At 42.9% G+C, this 24,763-nt stretch overlaps 1 protein-coding gene across 1 annotated transcript; it reads left to right on the plus strand.

The window, feature by feature from the left end:
- Positions 1–3,006: 3,006 nt before the first annotated feature.
- LOC142387954 (uncharacterized) lies at positions 3,007–8,717 on the plus strand (the record flags this gene model as incomplete). The annotated part of the gene is made up of 4 exons (XM_075472735.1): positions 3,007–3,098; positions 3,871–4,474; positions 7,344–7,485; positions 7,822–8,717. Coding segments are annotated over exons 1-4 (1,734 nt in total), but the record flags the coding sequence as incomplete, so codon positions are not given.
- Positions 8,718–24,763: the final 16,046 nt, after the last annotated feature.

Raw genomic sequence — 24,763 nt, forward strand, 5'->3', positions numbered from 1 at the left:
CGCTTAGGGACCATCGCAAAAGTGCAACGCCTTGTTTTTATTTTTTTAATAACTCACTGGAAATTCAACCAATGAACACCAAACCACTTCTGATGTGTTTGTGAACTCACTATAAAGCTTTCACAGCTTTTAGTTTCCAGAAAATCATTTTAGGTAGAACATGTACTCTGAGCATAATTAATTCCATTTTAGACTTTTATTTTGTAATAGCTCTTGTTTTTAAAGATATCAACACCAAACAACTTCTGATGTGTTCGTGAACTCATTGTGTACTTTCCACACCCTTTATTATCAAGGAAAACCTTTTCAAGTTTTTAAAAAGGCATGTTTTGCTTTCTCTGTGTAAAATTCATCGAGGCAGGATTGGAGTCGGTTTAATTCAAGTGAGTTTTTCCTCATTTAAATGACATAAGTTGCACAATGAGTTTCATTTGGAAATGATTTCAACCTGATATTGTCTCCTTTTAATATCCATTAGTTTTCCTTCCTCAATGGCAATTTTCCTGATATTAAATTTGAACCATTCCCATTTACTGGAAGGAGAAAAGTCATTCATAGTTTTTATTTCTGTAATAAGTGACTTTATCTTACTACAAAAAAAATATTTTTTAAAAAGGTTGTTATTAAATTTCCAGAGTAATGTTCTTGATTCTGGTAATGTATTATCTGGGGAGACTGAAAGTGTTATAGCACAGTGGTCGGTAAGAGGAGAGTGAAGAATGTTGCATCTGGATATTAGGGGGAGCAGATTACTGGGAATCAACCAATAATCTAATCTTGACTTGTGAGAAAGTTCTAGATTACTCCAGGTGTAAGAAAGTTTCCCAGGATTAAGTTTATGCCAAATATCAATAAGGTCATCTTGTACCAACTGTAAACCAAATTTGTGCTACTTCAATGTAGTTATACCTTTTTGATCATTAAATGTTTTTTATTCAGTAACTTGACGGCCCTCGATAACTGCATATCCGTCTTTTTTTAATCACTGTCTTTTTATTAAGTTTTTTTCCTTTTATGCATACAGTTTGTGAATACAAAGAAGTGTTTATCTGGCACAGACATAAAATGATATACAGAAAATGAATCCCTACAAAGTAATCCCATTTAGCTAACTGTAACTGTACGCCTCGCTAACCATGAGCAAAATGCCAGTGCCTGTCTTTTAGAGGCTGGTAAAGGCAACCCCTCATCACTGAAGCCAAAAAGAGCCAAGAGAGGGCCAGGTGTTACTGCGACCCAGGCCAACCTGGACATCGTACGGAAAACATCAGTCCAGAACTGACCAAGAGCGGGGCAGAACCAGTACATATGAACCAATGTGGCTACAGCAGTTTTGCATTTGTCGGGTGTATCAGAGATGGACAAGAAGCTGAGTACAGAGAGCTGGTGGACCGCTTTGTGGCATGGTGTGGGAACAATCATCTCATCTTGAATGTTAACAAAACAAAGGAGATGATTGTAGATTTCAGGAGAAACAGGGTCAGATCAAACCCTGTTTCCATCATGGGAGAAGAAGTGGAGGTGGTTGAGGAATATAAATACCTTGGTGTTCACCTGGACAACAGACTGGACTGGAGACACAACAGTGAAGCCATCTACAAGAAAGGACAGAGCAGACTGTACTTCTTGAGGAAGGTAAGGTCCTTCAAGGTTTGCAACAAGATGTTGCAGATATTCTACAAGTCTGTTGTTGAGAGCGTCATTTCCTCTTGCGTCATCTGTTGGGGCAGCAGCATCAGAACCAGGGACCTAAAAAGACTCAACAACCTGATAAAGAAGGCTGGTTCTGTTCTGGGGACGACTGTGGAACCTCTGGAGACAATAATGCAAAGAAGGATTTTGCATAAAATCAAGAGAATTATGGACAACCCTGAACATCCTCTCCATGAGACTGTTATTGGAAAACAGAGTCTCTTCAGTCAAAGGCTTCTTCAGTTTGGATGCAAAACGGACCGCTACAGGAAATCATTCCTGCCCACAGCCATCAGCATCTATAATAACTCCTTGATTTAATTGAGCTACATCAACATTTAATTTCCCTCTGGGATAAATAAAGTATTTTTGAATTTGAATTGAATTTGAATTCCTTTGATTCTGGCAATGTTTTTTAGATGGTAAAAAGCTGCTGATGTTACTGATTTAATGTGGCTTTTAAAATTCAGGTCTGAGTCCAATATTACTCTGAGATTTCTAACTTGATAGTTAGGTTTTAGAGAGAAAGTCTCAAGGTGACTGATAACACTTTCTCTTTGTTTCTGTGGGCCACAGACAATGATTTCAGTTTTGTCTGAGTTTAACTGGAGAAAATAGTTTAGCATCCACACACTGATCTGTTCGATGCAGCGACAGAACGTATCTACAGGCCCGTGTTCTCCTGCCGTCAGTGACACGTAGATCTGAGCGGAGGTCGCGTTAACCGACAATTGTCCGTCATTGACGGATTTTTTTCAGCTATGACGGAAAAATTTGAAGGCCTTCCGTCATTTTGACGGATTTGACCATTACCATTACCAATAATAAAAAAATAACAATAAAACACACAATTGAAATCATAGGCAAGTTATGACATTTTTCTTACTCTACATAAGTTTCATTGCCGTCACCAACTTTCAATCTGAGCCGCAGCTTGGGTGTTCAGTGGGCCGATACATTGTAGCCAGCTGCGCGAGGGTGTTCTGATAGCCGCCCGTCTGTAACTTTGACAGATAATGAATCATAAAAGTAGCCTACCGGTAACCTCACGCCCGACCTGGTGGTGGCGAGCGCGTGCATATTAATTAGCAATTTATTAGCGATTGATTAGCTGTCATCTCGTTCATCGCACGTGCATTTGTTGTCTATCTGGCTCGAGCATACGGTCAGCATTACGAGTTACGATCAGCACAGCAGCATTACCATTCAATGTAGCAAGATGTCAAGGCAGCTCAGTGTAAAGGGATTTTTTAAAACGCCCAACTCCAGTGGTCTTGTTGAGAGAGGAGAGGAGAGAAGAGAGGGAGCGATGCGATGGAGGAGGAAGAAGGGCAGGCTGTTCTGCCAGCGGCACCAGCAGCGAGTACTACGGGGAAAGCAACGGGCGGGAAGGAGGTCAGGCGAGAGTACAGGGTTCAGTGGGAGACGGAGTTCAGTTGGTTTAGGGCAGAAGGGGGCAAAATGTTCTGTGACGTCTGCAGGAGGGCTAAAGTAAGCAATGGGTTTGTTAAGGGCTGCACGACTATGCAGAAATCGGCCCTAAATGACCACAAAAACAGCTACAGCCACATAGAAGCCTGCGCAGTGACAAGACAGAGTGTGCAGATGGAAAAGCACGTTGAGAAATCGCAGGTTGCCTGTAACGAGGCACTAAAAACACAACTTAAGGTTGTGTTACACATGGCAAATAGAAACACACCTGGCCATCAATACCCCAAACTGATACACCTTTTACAGTCTGCTGGTTGTCCCAACTTGTACAGTGCACACACATACACTCACCATGACACAGTCAATCAGATGGAGGAAGCGATTGCAGCGAATGTAACCACCGCCATCGATGACAGCATCGCAAACAGCAGATATGTCGGGGTGATAATGGATGAAACCACTAATATAACTGTTGAGAAAATGCTGATCACATACCTAACAATTCAACAGAACGGGGAGCCTGAAACCGTGTTCATTGGCAACTATGTAATTCCCTCTGGTACCGCCGAATGCATCACAAGTAAAATAAAAGATGTGCTATCGGGTCGTGGTGTAGCGATGTCTCGGGTCGTTGGGTTGGGAAGTGATGGAGCGAATGTGATGGTGGGATGAAAAGGCCGGAGTCGCACAACAGTTGCGCCAGAATGACTTTCCCTACCTCATAAACATTCACTGTGGTGCGCACAGGACGGCACTGGCAGCCCGAGACGCATCAAAGGCTGTGCGTGAAATAGATGCATATGTCACCACCATTAATAACATCTACACATTCTACAAGAATTCCCCGATTCGAACACACAGACTAAAGGAACTGCAAAATGAAATGGATGAACACGACTTGCTGAATCTCAAGCAGCCATCTGCTACGCGCTGGCTGTCCGTGGAGAGGGCAGTTAAGGGCGTACGGGCAAACTGGGTTGCTCTGGTGCTGGAGCTGGAAGAGGAGGAAGCCGCGAGAGGCTGTCCGGTAGCTAAGGGCCTGAGGAAGCAGCTCCAGAAGTACACGTTCCCTGCCCTGACACAGCCAGACGCGCAGGCCTTCTCCAATTTGCGCACCCAGTATCTAGCGGAGATCACAAAATCGATCAAAAAAAGATTCCCTGCAGAGCATCTAGGAATCATCACAGACCTCGACACTGTACTGAACGCTTCGCGCTATCCGACTGCTGACAGCGCGTTGAAAACGCATGGACTGGATGCATTGGAACGCGTCTGTGACCACTACGGGACACCGCGGGATGCAGCTGCACCTCTCGTACAGAAAGACCGCATGCTCCAGGATACTGGCAGGGTCGGGAAATCCCACGTTCAGAGGCTCTTGCCGGCTTCTTATCGTTTCATTGGGAGACATGTTCCCCGACTTCAGAGCTTTGGCTGAGGTGGCGCTGGTCATTCCAGTCTCCAGCGTCGCAGCTGAGCGTGGGTTCAGCTTTCAGAATAAAATTAAAACCTCAATGGGAAGTCGTCTGTCGGAGGCAAGGACGCAAAATTTAATGACAATCGCCTCGGCAGCAGTCTCAATTGACGCGTTCGATTACACACAAGCGAGCTCCCTATTCAAATCAATGCGGGCCAGAAGGAAGGTTTGAGCTACAACAGGTCAATTGCAGATTACCACTGCAACCATTCTAAGTGGACTGTTCATATTTCACTTCAATTGTTCTAAGTGGACTGTTCGTATTTTCACTACAATTTTCTTCGTTCGACTACGTTATAAAATAACATGTTCATATGCCCAACAGCCGCAATGTTTTTAGCAGCGAAAAAAACGAGTTCACAAGTGACCGAACGTCAATCTCTGAAGAAATGCATAAATAAAAAAAATATTAGATAATACACGCTTGTTCTGTGAATTATTTTTTAAATGAAAATAAGTCAATAAAACACGAGTTTTTAAATATAAGCATTAGGATATAGCCTGTATATTAGCCTACCATTTAAAAGCCTGTATATTACCATTTAAAATAAAATGACGGATGATAATAATGGACAATGACGGAATTTTTACGACCCTGTCCGTCAAAATGAAGGACAGTGACAAAGTCTAGCGCAACCACTGGATCTGAGTGTCATCTGCATAGTTGTGGTAGGACACATTATAGTTGCGTATTAGCTGGCCTAATGGAAGCATGTACAGATTGAACAATACGAGTCCCAGGATTGACCCCTGGGGCACCCCAAAGGTCATAGCCATTTGGTCTGAGACACAGTTACCAATTTCAACAAAATATTTCCTGTCCTCCAGATAGACAGTATAATGTATCAACAAAACCTTTGGTTCAGTTAAAGCCGAGAGTCTCCTGTCACATATAAACTTTGAATGAGGCCTGTGTTATGGTTTATGGCTGAGTTATAAGGCCTCTAAAAAAGGCCATTTTGGCGCTCGTTGAGCTTGCTGCTAGACTAGTAGTGAACCGAAATTCATGACGGAAACAGAAGAATAATAGTCCAGCACAGGAGTAATATGTGTGTCTAATGCCTTTGGCATTGAAACCCATAATAAAAGATCGGTTTTATATAGCGCTTAATACTCAACGCCGCTTCCAGTGAATGAAACGACAGCAAATTCCTAACGACATAATTTCTTTTCAAATAATTGCACAAAGTATTTACATGACACAACTGTCAGCCGTGAGCCTGTTTTCCATTTGGTCCATCCGGTTTGTCGTTCTCAGCGTGCGCCAAGTTAAAAATTTCGACTGGTGCACGACGCCGCGCCACCTTTTCAAGCTGCGCGCCAGGCGGAAATGAGCGACCTGTTGAAGCTCTGACGGTTGAACCTCTGCAGGATCTCTTTCTTCTTCAGGGTCTGACTGGTTCAAACTGATACAGATGCTCTGTTTTTTTTAAAACACTTGCTGTTTGCTCAGCTGTTGTCATGTTGAAGAAGCCATTGAACAACCCCAGGCAGGAAGGGGGGTTGGGGCAGGATGAGCACATCCTCCGTCTCCTTCTTCTGAACAGAGAACTAATGAATCTGAAATATCAGTTAATAATTGTCAAAATAAGAATTTGTTTAATGTATAACTTTTTTCAGGCTAAAGTTAATTTGACACGAGATTGTTGTGTTGTTACGGTTCAGAAAGAGGACTTTTATGATTCTAAGGACTAACTTTGTTTATTTTCTGCTTCTTTGACCTTTGATCCCCAAAAAACGACCCCTATGAAACATCTTTCTCAGATACTCTAGTTTCACCAGTAGATCTTAACACCAGTGTTATATGGAAAACTGTGTGTCCATCAGGGGAACACTAACAGCTCAATAAAGGGAGTGGATAGATCATTTGATAATGAGGTCCCAACTGGACATGTTCCCTCCACAACCTGACCTCCACTGAGTGGAATGTAATGGATTTATGTACTTTATCCTTAAAATAAGGAGAGTGTGCTTTTTCACTTTTATCTTATCTGTCCCAAAGGGTCTTGAACTTAAAGGTCCTCTCCCAGACTGTCTTTGTCAAACATACTGTTTTGGCTGATGAATATGAAACAATGATGGGGGCTAATGAATATCTGATGCTACAGGTGCTCGGTGGGATTAACAGAAGACGAAGGAGGAACGTTGGCAGACATTTTGTTTTCTTAACTCAACCACTACGGATGGAAAATGGCTTCTTCAGAAGAGGTGAGACGGTTTCATTACGATATAGTTCCCAAAAATATATTCTGGTCGATTACATATTGGTCACCTGTGTTAGTGCTACGGACCTATGATAAGGGAGAATGTTTAGGTTTCGGAGTTGAGGATGAACCCATGATGCTCTGATATCCCTGTTTCTGATCGGATGATCTTCAGTTATCAATATTTAACAGGTTGTTTACCTGCCTCAGTGTTGTATGTTCCATCAGAGTCCTCCTGATGGCAGATCTGAATAGAGATCTGTGCAGTATCCCACTGTATAACTACAAATTCATTCAGTATTCAGTTTGACTCTGTTACAGGATCAGTTAATAATCTATATAAAGATATTACCAAAGATATATGAACTCAGGATATTTCCATTTTTGTCTGGTCAGTTTCAGTCATTTTGTGTCATAGTTCTGTTATTACAGAGGTGTTTATTTCTAATAGCAGTGAGAAGGAGTTGGCTCATGTGACTGAGATGCTAAATACATATATAAACTTTGTTCTTCATGGTCTCTTTTTTTTGTCTCTTTAGGAGTTTAAAAGCCCAAGCACAGTGGAACCTAATTCCCTTCAGGATAATGATGAAGATCTGTCAACCACATTAAACGGAGAGAAACCACACAGCTGTGACGAGTGTGGGAAGTCTTTTAATCAGAAAAATGAATTAATAAGACATCAACATATACATAGTCAAGTCAAACCGTTCGGTTGTGACCAGTGTGGGAAAGGTTTTTCTCATAAAAGAACCTTAGTAACGCATCGACGTATCCACAGTGGAGTTAAACCGTTCAGTTGTGACCAGTGTGGGAAGGCTTTTACTCATAAACCTCATTTAATAATGCATCAACGTATCCACAGTGGAGTTAAACCTTTCAGTTGTGGACATTGTGAAAAGGCTTTTAGTCGGAAAAGTTCCTTAATAAAACATCAATGTATCCACAGTGAAGTTAAACCTTTCAGTTGTGGACAGTGTGGGAAGGCTTTTAGTCGGAAAAGTGCCTTAATATCACATCAACGTATCCACAGTGGAGTTAAACCTTTCAGTTGTGGACAGTGTGGGAATGCTTTTACTAAGAAAAGTGCCTTAATAACACATCAACGTATCCACAGTGGAGTTAAACCTTTCAGTTGTGGCCAGTGTGGGAAGGCTTTTAATCAGAGAAGTCATTTAATGACACATCAACGTATCCACAGTGGAGTTAAACCTTTCAGTTGTGGACAGTGTGGGAATGCTTTTAGTCGGAAAAGTTTCTTAATAAGACATCAACATATCCACAGTGGAGTTAAACCTTTCAGTTGTGGACAGTGTGGGAAGGCTTTTACTCATAAAAGTACCTTAATAACACATCAACGTATCCACAGTGGAGTTAAACCTTTCAGTTGTGGACAGTGTGGGAAGGCTTTTACTCATAAAAGTACCTTAACAAAACATCAACGTATCCACAGTGGAGTTAAACCTTTCAGTTGTGGACAGTGTGGGAAGGCTTTTAGTTGGAAAAGTTCCTTAATAATACATCAACATATCCACAGTGGAGTTAAACCTTTCATTTGTGGACAGTGTGGGAAGGCTTTTACTCATAAAAGTGCCTTAATATCACATCAACGTATCCACAGTGGAGTTAAACCTTTCAGTTGTGGACAGTGTGGGAAGGCGTTTACTGATAAAAGTATTTTAATGAAACATCAATGTATCCACAGTGGAGTTAAACCATTCAGTTGTGGACAGTGTGGGAAGGCTTTTACTGATAAAAGTTCCTTAATGACACATCAACGTATCCACAGTGGAGTTAAACCATTCAGTTGTGGACAGTGTGGGAAGGCTTTTACTGATAAAAGTTCCTTAATGACACATCAACGTATCCACAGTGGAGTTAAACCTTTCAGTTGTGGCCAGTGTGGGAAGTCCTTTCGTTACTTCCCTACTTTAAAAACACATCAGCTTGTCTGCAATGGAGCACAAGCATGCAGTGATTCCCAGTGTGATGAAAATTTAACGACTCCACGTGGCTTTCAGAGTCACCAACAAAGCCACGGCAGAAAGAGACGATCCAAGAAGAATCACTGTGAGGTATGTACATCAAACACTTATTTTCCCATCTCCTGGTGAGTTTAGGATTTAATTGAGCAGGTAGGCAAGAGGCTCCCATTGGAGAAGGACAGCGATGTTGGAGTTTTTTAGTCCTAACATATCCAGTGAGTTGTTTCTCCTTAAACAGCTATGTCAAAAGTGTTCAATGTCATTTTAATGTTTGGTGAAATCAAAACCAAAGGGAATCAACAGTATAAGTAAGGTCATGTTTAATTGTGAAAGGAAGAGCATTATCAGATACTGGGCGGAGAGAATTCAACATGTTGGGACCAAACAGCTGTGTTGTCTAAATAAAACCACTAATTCATTTGTTAGGGAGCATAAATAGCCAATCCAAACCATCCATCCATTTTCATCCACTTATCCGAGGTCGGGTCACAGAACAAACGGGTCCAGGAGTTAACCCCAGCTCTTGTATATTCTGGACCACATCCCACCTCTCTCTGTCTTTTTATTTAACTAACCCTCAGTTCCTGTAACCATTTTAGCTCCTTCTCCTCAGCTGGGTCTGTTCTGGGTTCCATAGGAACACATCTGACGGAGGTGTTTGGTGGTTGGTAGCTCCGCCCCTTGTCATGTTGTCACGGCTGAAATGTTTCCTCATATGACACGGACACAACCGGCGCGTGTTTAATAAGTTAAACTGACACGTGGTCTCCTTTGTCTGCGGCACTCTACTCTCCTTCCTTCGTGAAACCAAGAAGTATGGTCTGCGTTCGATCCTTCGTCTCCTGACTCTCTCTGTGAGCTCTTCCAGCCTCGATGTTAAATGCCCGATGTGATCGTCCATGATTAATGTCACCATCATGCAAACCATGAACACGGTGGCCTCCCCGCTCTCCATGTTAGCTTCTTGGAGGTGTTTTTTTCTTCTTTCCTTACTTTTACCGGGTTTTGTTTTTTTGAGGGTGGCGCTAAAGTAAGACGTCACTGTCACAGACGGTTGCGTCGCATCAGTCCCTATCAGGGTCCCGACTCATGTGCGAATGCAAAATGAAACAGTTCCCCTGGGGAAGGGCAGTTTTTAGAACGAAATTCGAGGTGGACCGTTTTTAGAACTGCTCTGTCCGAGTGCGGCTATAGTCTTGACTCTGAATGGCCCACTGCCTTCTGTGCCCTCCCCTTTCTCCTGGGCCTCACTTATATGGAAGGTTTTTAAACTTTGTGATCGCTGGACTTCTTGTACTGGAGCGCCTCCTTTTTTCTGCTGATATTGAACTCTTCTTTGAAGGACCAGCTCCCACCTGACTGCTGAGGGGGAGCATCAGCTTGCTTTTGTTGCCGTATAAGGCCATACTCGTACCACTCTTTAGTTAATCCACAGTGCAAAGTCATACCAGCAGTGGGCACAATTTCCTGAATAGGATGTCATGTTGCTATATCCAGGCTTTAAATTTTCCTGGAAGGCCAGAACTTTTGACTGCTTCTGGTTATCCCTCCAGGTCTTCGTTGACATGGCCTCTGCTTGACTACCCACTGAAGAACCACCTTTCCCCTCCTCCCAATCATCCACTTATAGTTTAGAACACCTCTTATACATCTGGTATAGCAGTCCATAGGGTCCTGGCATTGAACTTGTTCTAACAGTCTTGGCCACTGATTGGATTTGCTTTCAGTTAACTCCTTTGATATTAAAATCTGTGGTTGGTGCAGGTGGACTGATCAGGACTTTGTATTCTCTGAGGTCTTTCTCCCTAGTTTCATTTCTGTAGGTGGTGTTGAGATCGTTGTCCATCCCCTATTCTGGTGAGGCGATGTACCCCCATGTCACTGACATAGCACTTGTTTGGTAAATCCAAAAGCAGCCCGATTTGTTTTTATTTTTTCCATTGTCCGGTTCTTATGACAGCCTGCTCGTTGGAGGGTCAGGAGTTTATTCCTCAGGATGCCTTGTAGTTCGGATTTCTCATCTTCAGTATTTGTTTTTGAATTCTGTCTTTTGATCCCTCCTCTACCAAACCAAACCTTTTTGTGGCAATGCTGACAGTCGTGATTGCCGTTCCCTGGAATTTTCTGTCTGCCATGTCCTTCTTGGTAGCTTCCAGAATACCATCCAGATCATCAAATTTGTGCCCTTCCTTCCCTTTGCCTCCTGGAAGCCCCTTCAACCATGGCTGGTGTTTTAAAGCACCTTTTGCTTGAGTTTTCAGGGCTTGGGGGTTCTTGCTTTTCTAGCGAGATTCCCGGCACGGCTCCTCATGTCACCTTTCCCTGCAATTTAATCTCAGCCTGGTGGATTTCAGGCTTTGGGAGTGTTTGGAGATCTTGCCACGTACATTAAGTTGTTTTGATGTAATTTGTGTGATCGCATGGGTTGTTGCCTGCTTATCTGTCTTTCGGGGTGCTCAATTTCATCTCCTCTTGGCCTCTCTTTGGGTTATGTATTGGCAGCTGAAAGTGGACCTTGGAAAACAGATAAAGGTCCCTGAACACATCACCCAGACAAGACGAGGCAGACAGACAGACTTGCTGATTCACTCAGACGCCACCAAGCGGGTGATCGTGTCGGAGCTAACTGTGACCCCAGGAAGATCACTGATGATGCATCCCAGCGCATCCTAGAGATGTATCTAAATTCCTGGACGTCTTTGGACCGTGCTGCTTTCATATCTCGATCTCGACTAAAACACCTCTACAAGCGGTCTCTGTTTGCTTGTTTGGTTTGGTTTAGGATTTCGATGCCAGATTATTGGCACTAACAGAGCAGAAGCACCACAGTTTGTTTTCATTTAGCTAAATCAGTAAAGTAAACACAGCCCAAACTGCAGAAATCAGGACATTTTCTCAGAAAAATTGTGGAAAGTATTTGTTCTTTGTGCTAAGAAGGAATTTGACTTCACCAGGCATCAAACTGGGATCTGTTTTCTAACTGAATGCTCCCAACTTCTAGTTTTAACCTCCAGATATTAGACTGAAATAAAACTCTTAGCTTTCAGTTTCCTACAACATTGGCAGATTTCTATCTTCTTCTTTGGTGGTATTGGTTAAGTTCAGAGCCGGTGTGTTCATTGTAAAAAGCAGCAGGAAACCCTGACCTTCCCTGTCTTTGTGTCTTTGTTGTTTCAGAAGCAGAGCGGCTCAGATGGAGCCAGTTCTGAGCCCTGTGGACACTGTCCCAGTGGTGAACAGGACTGCTGTCAGCAGGGTGGCTCATCATTCACCACTGCAGCGGACCTCAGAAGACAGCAAACAATCCAGCGCAGACAGAAATCATTCAGCTGTGGACACTGTGAGAAAAGCTTCCCATCAACAGGTCAGCGCACGCTTCATGAGCGTGTTCACACTGAGGAGCAGCTCGGCCGCGACACCAGTTGGTCCGCTGCTCAGAAGCCCTCCCACCCTGAATATGAACTGTTCCACTGTTACCCGTGTGCTGCAGTGTTCGTCTCAGCATCTGCTCTGTCTAAACATCAGCAGGATCACCAAGAGCAGGAATAATTCCCAACATGAAAGGGCTGCAACGCACTCGCTGCGTCTGAACGGACAGAGAGAGCCTCTTCTGGTCCAAACTTCAAACTTTAAAAGCCACAGTTCAGAACTCATTTCCTCTGAAAGTTGTAATGTGTAACAATAACAAGAATCTGTGAGAGACTGTTTCTATTTGTATCTGGAAGCTTTGCTGGATGAACAGAAATGGTTTTATTACTGTAGGAAGAAGCATTTCTGACTTCTTCCCAGCAGAACGGTCGTATTACACAATGTATACAGATGCAGTTTGGAGTTCCAGTGAGATGACTGCTATCTCCAGCTCTGACCACTAGGTGGCAGTAGTTCAATGTTACCTGAAGGTTTCTCAGCTCACATGGTCACATTTGAAGTGCTGTCTTTGATGGTCTTTGTATTTTTTGGTCTGATGAGGTCCCCGTAAGTCTTGGGGTGCTTTAGTGAGACTGTGATGGTGGACCAGGTAAAAACTCGACTGCATGGATCAGAGCAGAGGTCCACAGATGTGATGGAGCAGAAACCTAAAGAAGTTGACAGGATTTAACATGAAATAAGTTCACCAGGATAGTGGCAAAGAGTTTGTTTTCTGCTTTTATTTCTTATTCATTTTGTCATAGTATACTAATTAAATAGTTTTTGCTTTAAATACCCACCGCTGTGCATCATGGGCGTGTGTGATGGCTGGAAAAAATCTTTTTGTCTTCAAAGTCTAAACAGTCTCACCATGACATTTAGAAACAATATTAATGATAAAATCTACTGTAAATACATCCATACAATGATAGAAGTTTTTTACTGGATGACACCATTTTTGTCCTTTTTATTTGTATTTATCTTTATTTAGTCTGACTATTTGATGATTTTTAAGTTGATGCATTTTAATATTTTGTTGTCAGATCGTCTTCATTTTAATACATTTCTGTTTATTTCCCTTTGATTTATTTTAATTTCATTCCTTTTTCTGGTCATGATTTTTATTTCTTTGTTCTATCCCAGCATCAGGTTGTCTTTTATTTTCAGAAATTTTAGTCCATTATATTACATTTTATTCTTTTCTTTTCAATTTTCTTTTTATTTCATAAACTTTGAATAACTGTCTTTTTATATTCATAAATATTTAAAATTTTACATTATTTCATGTCATTCTTTCCTCCTCTTCGCCATATCTTTTTCAATGAGGACCCACGTGACTTTTGACCCTCGTAAGGCACCATCTTGCAGCAAAGATGGTGTATTTGTAGAAGGATGTCTTTATATTGACGGTTCTGCCTGGTTCAGACAAGCTTCCGTTCCTCGGATCGTGAAAATAACTCAGTGAGACCTCTTCATCACCTCCTTCAGAAACGCCTGATTCATGAAAACAACATCATCGAGCTGCAGACACAGAGTCTTTAACGGATATTTAAGGACATTTATCACCACGCAGCTCTTGGTCATTGAGTTGTATCACATCAAGGTAACTATCAAACAGGAAAGGAGGTCACTTGCGCTCTAGCCGTTTTGGTGCTCACAGTCTAGGACTGTAGTCAGTAGAGAGCAGGCTGGTCCACTTCAGAGAGACTGGGCCAAGGATGACTGGAGCACACAGGATACGTTTTACTGTTATTTTATTGTGCAAGCATGACTAACGTTTCGACGCCGTGCGTCTTCATCAGAGTCAAACCGTACTGGTATCAAAGCATAGAATATAAAGACATTATTCCCTCCTTCTTTTCACGCATCGGTTAGTAGTGAGGGGTGGGTCTCAAGCAATTGTCCAGTAAGGGCACTCATGAATAGGTAACTTCATCAATTGCAATTTGCATTGTGAATAAAAAACCAGAACACCATGAACCAAAGTGCAAAAAACATAATAAAATAAAATAAAATAAAATAAAAATATATACATGACAGACTCAGAGAAAACTGGATAGGCATAGTTCCTCATTTAGGCCATGTGGCTCAACAGTATTGAGGGTATAGATCCAAAATGCTTCCCTTTTTAATAGCATCTTGATTAGGTCCCCTCCTCTTTGGGGAGGTATGATTTTTTCGATTCCCCAGAATTTCAAAGATGCGCATGAGCCGTGATTTGCCTGGATGTAGTGGCGCGCTATCGCATAATCCAAGTTTTTGTTGCGTATAGCAGCTTTGTGTTCAGCGATTCTCAACTTGAGAGGGCGTTTGGTTTGGCCCACATATAGTAGTCCACACGGGCATTTCAGAATATAGACAACGTGTGTGGTGTTGCAATTAATGAAGTTGTTGATATTAAAACGTTTGCCCGTGTGTGGATGAGAGAAGTGTTTTGTGTCGGAGGAGTTGGAGCAATGTGTACAGCGACCACATCTGTAGAACCCTAAAGGTGGAGTTGACAACCACGTCAGCTGTTTGGGGGTGGTGGTTGATGTCGTGTGTACTAGTCTGTCTCTTAAGGAACGAGGGCGCCTGAATGAGACTAGCGGGGGTTCAGCGCAGATGTCTTTTAAAGCAGGGTCAGACTGTAGGACATGCCAGTGTTTGTGCACGATGCTTTTTATTTCCCCACCCAAATTGGAGAATTCGGTGGAAAAACAGAGCCTTTGTGCAGAGGCGCGCTTCGTTTTTGACAGGAGGCTTGATCTGTCAGTTGTTCTAGCCCTCTGATAGGCTGAGGCAATGTCATTCTCCGCATATCCGCGCTCACGGAAGCGGTGCGTCATTTCCCCTGCTTTCCTGTCAAACTCAGTTTCAGTAGTACAGTTTCTTTTTAGCCGTAGGAATTGTCCAATCAGGATGTTTTTGAGCAGTCTTTTGGGGTGATGGCTATCTGCTCTAAGGAGCGTATTCCTGCTAAGAGGTTTTCTGTAGATGGTACTTTCGAGGTCTCCGTTGGCGGTTTTGAGAATCGTTAAGTCCAGGAAGTGAATCTTGTCGGCTGAATGTTCGCTGGTGAACCTAAGAAAGGGGGTCGTGCTATTGATGTAGTCCATGAATTTGTTGAGTTGGATTTCATTACCTGTCCACAAGAACAGACAATCATCTATGTACCTTTTGAACAGAGGGATGCAAGGCAGAAATATGTTGTTTTCAGAGTTAAAAATAAATCTCTCTTCCCACAGTCCCATTACCAAACAAGCATACGATGGTGCAAAGCAACTCCCCATACTCACTCCCTGTTCCTGTAAATAATACGCACCAGCGTATTGGAAGTAATTTTTTGTCAAAATGATTTCAGCCAGTGTCAAAAGGAATGAATTGGGGGGTACCGTATTTGGGGATCGGGTGTTGAAGTAGTGTGAAAGAGCCTCGATGCCAGCTGTGTGGGGAATGCAAGTATATAGGCTCTGCACGTCAATGGTTACCAGTCTGTATTCATCCTGGCATTTAAACGAATCCAGAATACGCAAAACATCGGTCGTGTCACCCAGGTAAGAAGGAAGTTCAGTTACATACTTTTTGAGGAAGAAGTCCAAGTATTGGGAGAGTGGTTCAGTGAGACAGCCGATGCTGGAAACAATAGGTCTTAAGGGGGGGTTTTCCAGAGACTTGTGGATCTTGGGTAGCCCATAGAAGACCGGGCATATAGGGTGTTTCACTGTCAGAAAGTCTTTTTCATTTTCCGTAATCCAACCCCTAGAGTGTGCTGTTGCCACTAGTTGGTCAATCGCGCTTTTGTGCTGGTCCAGTGGATTCGCAGAGAGTCGTGTGTAATGTGTCGCTTCATTCAGCTGTGACATTATCCCTTTGTTGCACTGTTCTTTGGCCATTACTACTATGGAGCCTCCTTTGTCGGCTGGCCTGATGATTATGTCGTCCCTCTTTTCCAACTGATTAAGGCATTTTATTTCCATAGCAGACAAGTTCCCTCTTAGTCGTTGTGTCTTGTTGCAGATTTTGGAAAAGTCCTTTTCAATTAGGTTTCTATAGGCAATAATGGAGGGGTTCTGGTTGGAGTAAGGTGTAAAAGTGGATTTTGCTCTGAATGGTGTAACTTCTCTAGTGATGGCTGCTGGCGCAGACTCAGAATTGCGCATTACTGTAATGGGGTTTGTTAGTGCGTTTGGTTTACTAGAGAAAAAGTGTTTAAGGTGCAGTGAACGAATAAACTTAAATGTGTCCACTTTGAGTTTAAAGGGATTTATAGTGTTAGTGGGACAAAATGATAAGCCCTTACTCAATACTTCAATCTCAGCTTCGTTGATCTCTAGTCCTGAGATGTTGATTACGGTCTGTAATGTTGAGACTGGTACATGGTGCGTGGGGAGCGACGGGATGGCTCTGGTGAGGGCCCCCAAAAACCCCCCCTTAAGACCTATTGTTTCCAGCATCGGCTGTCTCACTGAACCACTCTCCCAATACTTGGACTTCTTCCTCAAAAAGTATGTAACTGAACTTCCTTCTTACCTGGGTGACACGACCGATGTTTTGCGTATTCTGGATTTGTTTAAATGCCAGGATGAATACAGACTGGTAACCATTGACGTGCAGAGCCTATATACTTGCATTCCCCACACAGCTGGCATCGAGGCTCTTTCACACTACTTCAACACCCGATCCCCAAATACGGTACCCCCCAATTCATTCCTTTTGACACTGGCTGAAATCATTTTGACAAAAAATTACTTCCAATACGCTGGTGCGTATTACTTACAGGAACAGGGAGTGAGTATGGGGAGTTGCTTTGCACCATCGTATGCTTGTTTGGTAATGGGACTGTGGGAAGAGAGATTTATTTTTAACTCTGAAAACAACATATTTCTGCCTTACATCCCTCTGTTCAAAAGGTACATAGATGATTGTCTGTTCTTGTGGACAGGTAATGAAATCCAACTCAACAAATTCATGGACTACATCAATAGCACGACCCCCTTTCTTAGGTTCACCAGCGAACATTCAGCCGACAAGATTCACTTCCTGGACTTAACGATTCTCAAAACCGCCAACGGAGACCTCGAAAGTACCATCTACAGAAAACCTCTTAGCAGGAATACGCTCCTTAGAGCAGATAGCCATCACCCCAAAAGACTGCTCAAAAACATCCTGATTGGACAATTCCTACGGCTAAAAAGAAACTGTACTACTGAAACTGAGTTTGACAGGAAAGCAGGGGAAATGACGCACCGCTTCCGTGAGCGCGGATATGCGGAGAATGACATTGCCTCAGCCTATCAGAGGGCTAGAACAACTGACAGATCAAGCCTCCTGTCAAAAACGAAGCGCGCCTCTGCACAAAGGCTCTGTTTTTCCACTGAATTCTCCAATTTGGGTGGGGAAGTAAAAAGCATCGTGCACAAACACTGGCATGTCCTACAGTCTGACCCTGCTTTAAAAGACATCTGCGCTGAACCCCCGCTAGTCTCATTCAGGCGCCCTCGTTCCTTAAGAGACAGACTAGTACACACGACATCAACCACCACCCCCAAACAGCTGACGTGGTTGTCAACTCCACCTTTAGGGTTCTACAGATGTGGTCGCTGTACACATTGCTCCAACTCCTCCGACACAAAACACTTCTCTCATCCACACACGGGCAAACGTTTTAATATCAACAACTTCATTAATTGCAACACCACACACGTTGTCTATATTCTGAAATGCCCGTGTGGACTACTATATGTGGGCCAAACCAAACGCCCTCTCAAGTTGAGAATCGCTGAACACAAAGCTGCTATACGCAACAAAAACTTGGATTATGCGATAGCGCGCCACTACATCCAGGCAAATCACGGCTCATGCGCATCTTTGAAATTTTGGGGAATCGAAAAAATCATACCTCCCCAAAGAGGAGGGGACCTAATCAAGATGCTATTAAAAAGGGAAGCATTTTGGATCTATACCATCAATACTGTTGAGCCACATGGCCTAAATGAGGAACTATGCCTATCCAGTTTTCTCTGAGTCTGTCATGTATATATTTTTATTTTATTTTATTTTATTTTATTATGTTTTTTGCACTTTGGTTCATGGTGTTCTGGTTTTTTATTCACAATGCAAATTGCAATTGATGAAGTTACCTATTCATGAGTGCCCTTACTGGACAATTGCTTGAGACCCACCCCTCACTACTAACCGATGCGTGAAAAGAAGGAGGGAATAATGTCTTTATATTCTATGCTTTGATACCAGTATGGTTTGACTCTGATGAAGACGCACGGCGTCGAAACGTTAGTCATGCTTGCACAATAAAATAATAGTAAAACGTATCCTGTGTGCTCCAGTCATCCTTGGCCCAGTCTCTCTGAAGTGGACCAGCCTGCTCTCTACTAACTATCAAACAGTTTTAACACCGACAGCAACCGATATCAACATTTAGCAGCTGGCAGTGACCTGGAAACCTGCCATTTAGCACGTTAGCCAGCTGGGGACGCTGACACCGAGGCGTGGGGAACTCTCAGAGGAATCTGAAGGGATCGATGGTTAAACAGCAGAAGATTTAGAATCCATTATTCCTAAATAATGATGTTTTATTTGTTGTTCCGTCACAATCCAGAAAACAGCAGGCATGAAGCAGGTTTTTCATTTTCATGACCCGAAGATGAAGAACTTCCTGGAGACCAGGCTGCACGTTCCGGTGCAGCAGGTGGTGGACAGGTAATCAGCTCCAGGCGTCACATTTCCACAGCAACCTGCAGGCGGTGTGCTAAGTATGTTTGTGTGCCGCAGGATCGGGGAGGAGTTCAGTCTGAAGCACATCAAGCTGATCCTTAACGGGAGGACTCTGTGTGCAGGTCAGCGCAGATCAAAGTGTTTTCTTCACCTTAAAGGTGGCGAATTCTGAGCTCTGAGTGGGATCTTCCAGGCAGACTTTGGTCCAAACACCTTGGTTTAAGCTCAGCGGCTCTCTGTCTCAGCCTGTTTTCACTCCTCTTTGTTACCAGTCTGTTTTCAGTGAGGTCAGCAGCTGCTCCTCACCAACAGCTGAACATCTGCTGAGTGATTTATTGCAGTAAACACCAACATAATGAAGCTGTTCCTGCAGTCAGACCAGTCAGACCTTTACAAGAGCGTTTTACTGATATTTAGACTGATGTAACCCTGGTAACAAGGTAATTAGTTGAATTATCTAAAAGAAATACAATATATTCATTTTTTGCAAAGAAGAGATGGAAATTAAGGGGGAATGAAAAGTCTGTTTATTAACACAGACTTATAACATGGTTAAGTAAGTTAAGTTGTGATCTTGTGTAAGAAATATGTATGTATATATGTATGCATGTGAGCTTTGTGTGTACCCATTGAGTGGACTGAACGTACAATCTTGTGAATCATTCCTAGTAGCTGGGTGAGAAATGCACAGTACACCCTAAAGCCCTATTCGGACGGGACTAGTTCAATGGGGGCACGTATGGTAATGTTGGTTAACCAGACGACGCCAGGGAGAAGAAATGACCAATTCGGACGGGACAAGAAATCCCTGTAATATTCATCTAACATGGGAGGAGTTTTCTTGAATGTAAAGCATTCTGCTCCAAAATTATTGTATACAAACGCAGAGGACTTTTTTGTTTGTTTACCTGAATTATAAGTATTACTAAAATGTATTGTACAGTATAATAGAAAAGAAGATTTATTCATTTTTGACCTTAATGTAAAGTACTGTTCACCAAAAGTTTTGCTCAGGATACTTATTTTACCTGAATGTAAAGTATAGTTTAAAAAAAAGGATTGCACAACGAAACTTAAGTGTCATTTTCTATTTTACACCTAATTGTTTCTCTCTTTAAAAGGATGAGACGATATATTCCGTACTTATTACCGAAGGTCGCATTCGCATGGGATTAGTATTACCTATGGTAGATACTCCGGACCGTTTCACAGGAGGTAGAATTCTCGGCAAAGTTTACCGACATACTCCGCTATCTTTACTGACATGGCGCGTTCGGACGGGACTAGATTTCCCGGTTATTATTACTTTACCCCAGGTCCCCCCATTAAACTAGTCCCGTCCGAATAGGGCTTTAAACTCCATTCTCTGTTAACTCGGTTTTAATTGGTTCAAAGTTTGGTCATCGAGTATCACCTGTATTAATTGGTTGGACATGAGAGAAGGAGGAAGATAAGAGAGAGAAGGAGACGAAGAAGGAAAGAGAATCGGTTGAGTCAGCAACGAGAGGTTGAAGACAACTGAAATAACCAAGTAAAGTGAGCTGTGAAGCTAAGTCAATCACACCATTCAGCGCATTAAGGTGAGCCGGAGTTTGCGGACGTCAGTGAAGGACAGAAGGTGCTTCAACGAGACGGTTAGCAACCGTAACTGCCTGGCCATCTGTTACATACGGAGCCCGGTGGAGATCAAACAATATCTTTTTCAGGGGGTTTCAAGAAAGCGTTCTCTCACTTTTCAAAGTGTGCCCTCGCTTTATTAAATCGTGCGCTCGTCTAAATAAAGCGTGCGCGCGTATACATAAACCGTGCGCTCGTCTTACTAAAACCGTGCGCTCACTGCCCCTCAGTCGTGCCCACATTATATACCTTGTGAGCACAATAAACAAAAGTGTGCCCACGATCTGTAAGACGTGCCCACGACATTCTGTATGGCAACAATAAATCCAAATTGCTTGAAACGTTCGCACGTTGTATTAATTGTGGCCACGAAATCTGTTACCATTACAGTGTGAGCATCTCACCTTTTTAATCTATTTGGAAGTTGCTTGGAATGGAACAGTAAGTGCATTGTGCTATGGCGAATGTATGCCTAAGCAAGTATTATGGGACGAACAGTGTCCCTTAATGTAATGTATAATTCAAGTGCTTGGTCTGGACTGTTTGTCAACTGTAACCCTCGTTCTTGCATTATGCCTGTGCAAAAATCAAATACATCAATGTCGCATGGTATGGAGTCGAGGAAGGTGCATTTCCACTTGCAGACGGTCAGATTGGCTTCATCGAGAGGAAAGAGATGATCTTCAGCCCCCCACAGATGCGGAGCCAGGTGCATTATATCCGGTATTCCAGCCGGAACACCTGGGTTTCTGGACGGACGGATGCAATGTGCATTCCATGTGTCTTGGATGCTGTTCAATTCATCCTGGGAAAAAATTAACGAATGCAAATAAATATTTTAGGATTTTCATTTGGCTACAGTCCTGACTTGGGCGCCTTACAAGGCAGCCTTGAGAACAGGTGAGGGTGTGTGAAGTACTTTGAGTCAACTAGGCTCATGATGATGCCATGACTGGACGCCAAGGTTGAAAGAATATTCTTGTATTCCATACCTAGCCCATGGTAAACCCTGATTAAGTCCATTTCAAAATGGTGAAGAATCATATCCTGCTGGTAAATTTGGCTCATGATGTTATGAGAGTGTGGAATCGTGGCCACGCTTTGCTTACTTGTGCCAATTTTAATTAGGCTATACATTTCTTAAACAACGTTAACACGTTTTGTGAATCATGACCACGCTTTAGTAAATTGTGGTCACGAGGTATATAACTTTGTTACTACAACGAGAGCAAGAAACTACTAAATCGAGCGCACGATTTAGGTAAACGTGCACATGTTGTATTTCAACGAGAGCACGTTTTGGTTAAATGAGAGCGCACTTTGCAAAGTGAAGACACGTTTCAGTAAATTGTGCTCACGAGGGATATAACGTGAGTACGACTGTATTACAGCGAGTACACGACATTAGTAATTCGAGCACACGATTTAGGTAAACGTGCGCTTGCTATATTTTAAGGAGAGCACGGTTTGGTTAAATGAGAGCGCGCTTTTTAAAACGGGTGCACGCTTTCTCGACACCCCAATATATTTCACCTTAAGACTCAAGGGGCTCCGTAGTTACATGTGGGTGAGGACGACACCGAAAGACCTTCTGCACAGCTGTGTTCCTGTTAGCCAATGAGGAATAACCAGCCGGGAAGTATTCAGTTGCAGCGCAGTTAATTGTTTCGGTTTGGAGCAACCAGGATTTGTTGCAAAGCACTGCGGAGAAAGATCAGGCCTGCAACGCTTTCAGCCACGTGGTAACTCTGAGTGAGTGAGTGAATGCGTGTGTGAGTGGGGCCCATGAATAACATACTGATGTTGATATACTGTACATGGTAAAAGTTGATATAGTAAGTGTATATAAGGTTTCTTTTCTTTATTAATTTACCACAGAAAGAAGTGTTTTATTGGTGTTGATGTAGCCGGAACACACTGCTGTCCCGGCTATCCCCTGCGTTGTGTTCCGGTGCCAAAGAAGAGACACTAATGTTGTACTATTCCTCAGCAATTTTCTTTATTTTCCTTCAAAAAGAAAGGAGAGAGCACACATGGGAGATAAGGCACATGTCACACGTTGTCCAACCCGCCTCTCCCAGCTCAGCTTGCTAGTGACTCGATAAAACAAAATACAACAGTGTAAAACTACTGTATACAGAAAAATAAAACTCCTGCATTAAAATAATGCACTTCGATCACAATATATATATTCATAGGCTGAAACATGCCTTATAACAAAACTCCTATAGTAAAGCTACTTCATAATAATAACCAAAATGCAGCCTTTCATTACAACATAAACATATAAACATATATTTAAAACACTTCACCGGCATTGGGAGTACACATACCTTCAAAAAGAAAGGAGAGAGCACACATGGGAGATAAGGCACATGTCACACGTTGTCCAACCCGCCTAACATAAAAACACAGCACGGTAAATATACAGGCGCCAAGTCCGAGGACAAAAGGCTAGTCAGTGCCTAAAACGAGGTGGTTAGCTTGATAGCTAACTTGTGCTCTCAAAGTTCACTTTCCAAACAAAACAAAACACTCATGACAACAGTTTTTACATACAACTTATGATTATATTACATTGAGAAACGAAAAATGCAATTGAAGTGGCATTGCAACTCACGGATTAATTAATACACTTTGGAGCTCCGTGAAATACGTACCTCTCCCAGCTCAGCTTGCTAGTGACTGGAGAGGGGACGCGAGTAAAACAAGACATAGGTCACGCACGCCACCAGAGGGCACTATAACAAAAAAAAAGACAGCAAAACTCCCAATACCAGCAAATGAACAAAACTACATCCAAGGGATAGGATTTTGGTGAAATAAACACCAACATAAAAGGAAATGTGGCATCTTACATGACATGAAAATAAGAAAATAGAAATATATATGCAGGCTTTATCTTCACTGCTACATTCACCCCTCTTTAATTTCACCAAATCCTGGATACTAAGAGGGTGGCCCAGTGAAATAACCCAACATAAGTGTACCACGTTCATGTTCTCCCTACCCAAGGTAACCACGGGACCGTATTCCCCGTTTACAGCATATATAGCTACTTGATATAAGTTCGAAGTAAACAATAGGTGATCAGACTATTATTCCTTCTAGTAAGTAAGGTGCCTTTCTACACCATACCAAACCTTGGAATGTAACTCAACATTCAGAACGATACACTACAACAGTCCTGTTGCTATTTCCTACTGTTTAAAATAATGAAAGTAAGGACATTGACCTATTAGACCCCATAAGCTCTCTTGTTAAAGGTTTTTGAGCCATATTCTCAATCAGACGGTTAACTGCTCTAACAACTCTGCCTGTGCGGGTACGTCTCTCAGGTCCTACGTGTTGTGTGGTGCTCTGACTATCAGTAACTGGGGTGGGTGAAATGATGTTGGGGGACCCTGTGTTGTCTAAGTCAGTAGTGTCAACAGGGTGAGGGTCAGTGTCAGTTGGGCCTGAGGGACTGGGCACGTCTCTTGAAGACGGGGGATTTGTCAACTGATCAGGGGCACCAGGCAACGAGTGTGGCAACTCATCCTCCATCTCGTCAACATCATCTTCACCAGAAAGAGAGTTGGCATCGGGCGTCTCATTTATCCATGAGCAGGTACGGTCCTCAGAGGTGTCCACGGCCAGGTTGCTCACAGCATCAAGGGACAAGGGGTCGCACTCACTGACCGCATCCGAGGCACCTGCCTCTAACTCTTCACTGTCTGGTTGGACGATGGGCAAGAAGCTGACATCCAGCATCAGGTTACGGTGGACAACTTTAGTTCTCCCGCTCTCATCCCTGACTTGGTAAACATGAGTCTGAGGATTACGTCCGATGACAGTATACATGGTGGGTTCCCACTTATCTGCGAGTTTACGTTTCCCTCTTTCTGCTTTGTTAGCCAGTAGGATTCTGTCTCCAACGTTCAGGTGAGTGCCACGGACTTTTTTGTTGTATCCATCGGCTTGATGCTGTTGCTGTTTCCTTGTATGTTGTTGAGCAATGGTGGCTGCTGCGTGGAGGTTTGCCATCAGCTTGTCGGCGTAAGTATTGAAGTCAGTAACAACTGGGTCCTTCAAGACTTGTTTAAAGACCATGTCTACTGGGAGTCTGGGGACTCGACCGTACATCAAATAAAACGGGGCGTAACCAGTCGTTTCATGAATGGTGGCATTGTATGCAAACGTCAGAGTCTGTATCTGCTGAGCCCAGTGTTGTTTTGCTGCCAGAGGGAGAGCGC

Source organism: Odontesthes bonariensis, chromosome 2 (genome assembly GCF_027942865.1).
Source record: "Odontesthes bonariensis isolate fOdoBon6 chromosome 2, fOdoBon6.hap1, whole genome shotgun sequence".
Taxonomy (NCBI): Eukaryota; Metazoa; Chordata; class Actinopteri; order Atheriniformes; family Atherinopsidae; genus Odontesthes; species Odontesthes bonariensis.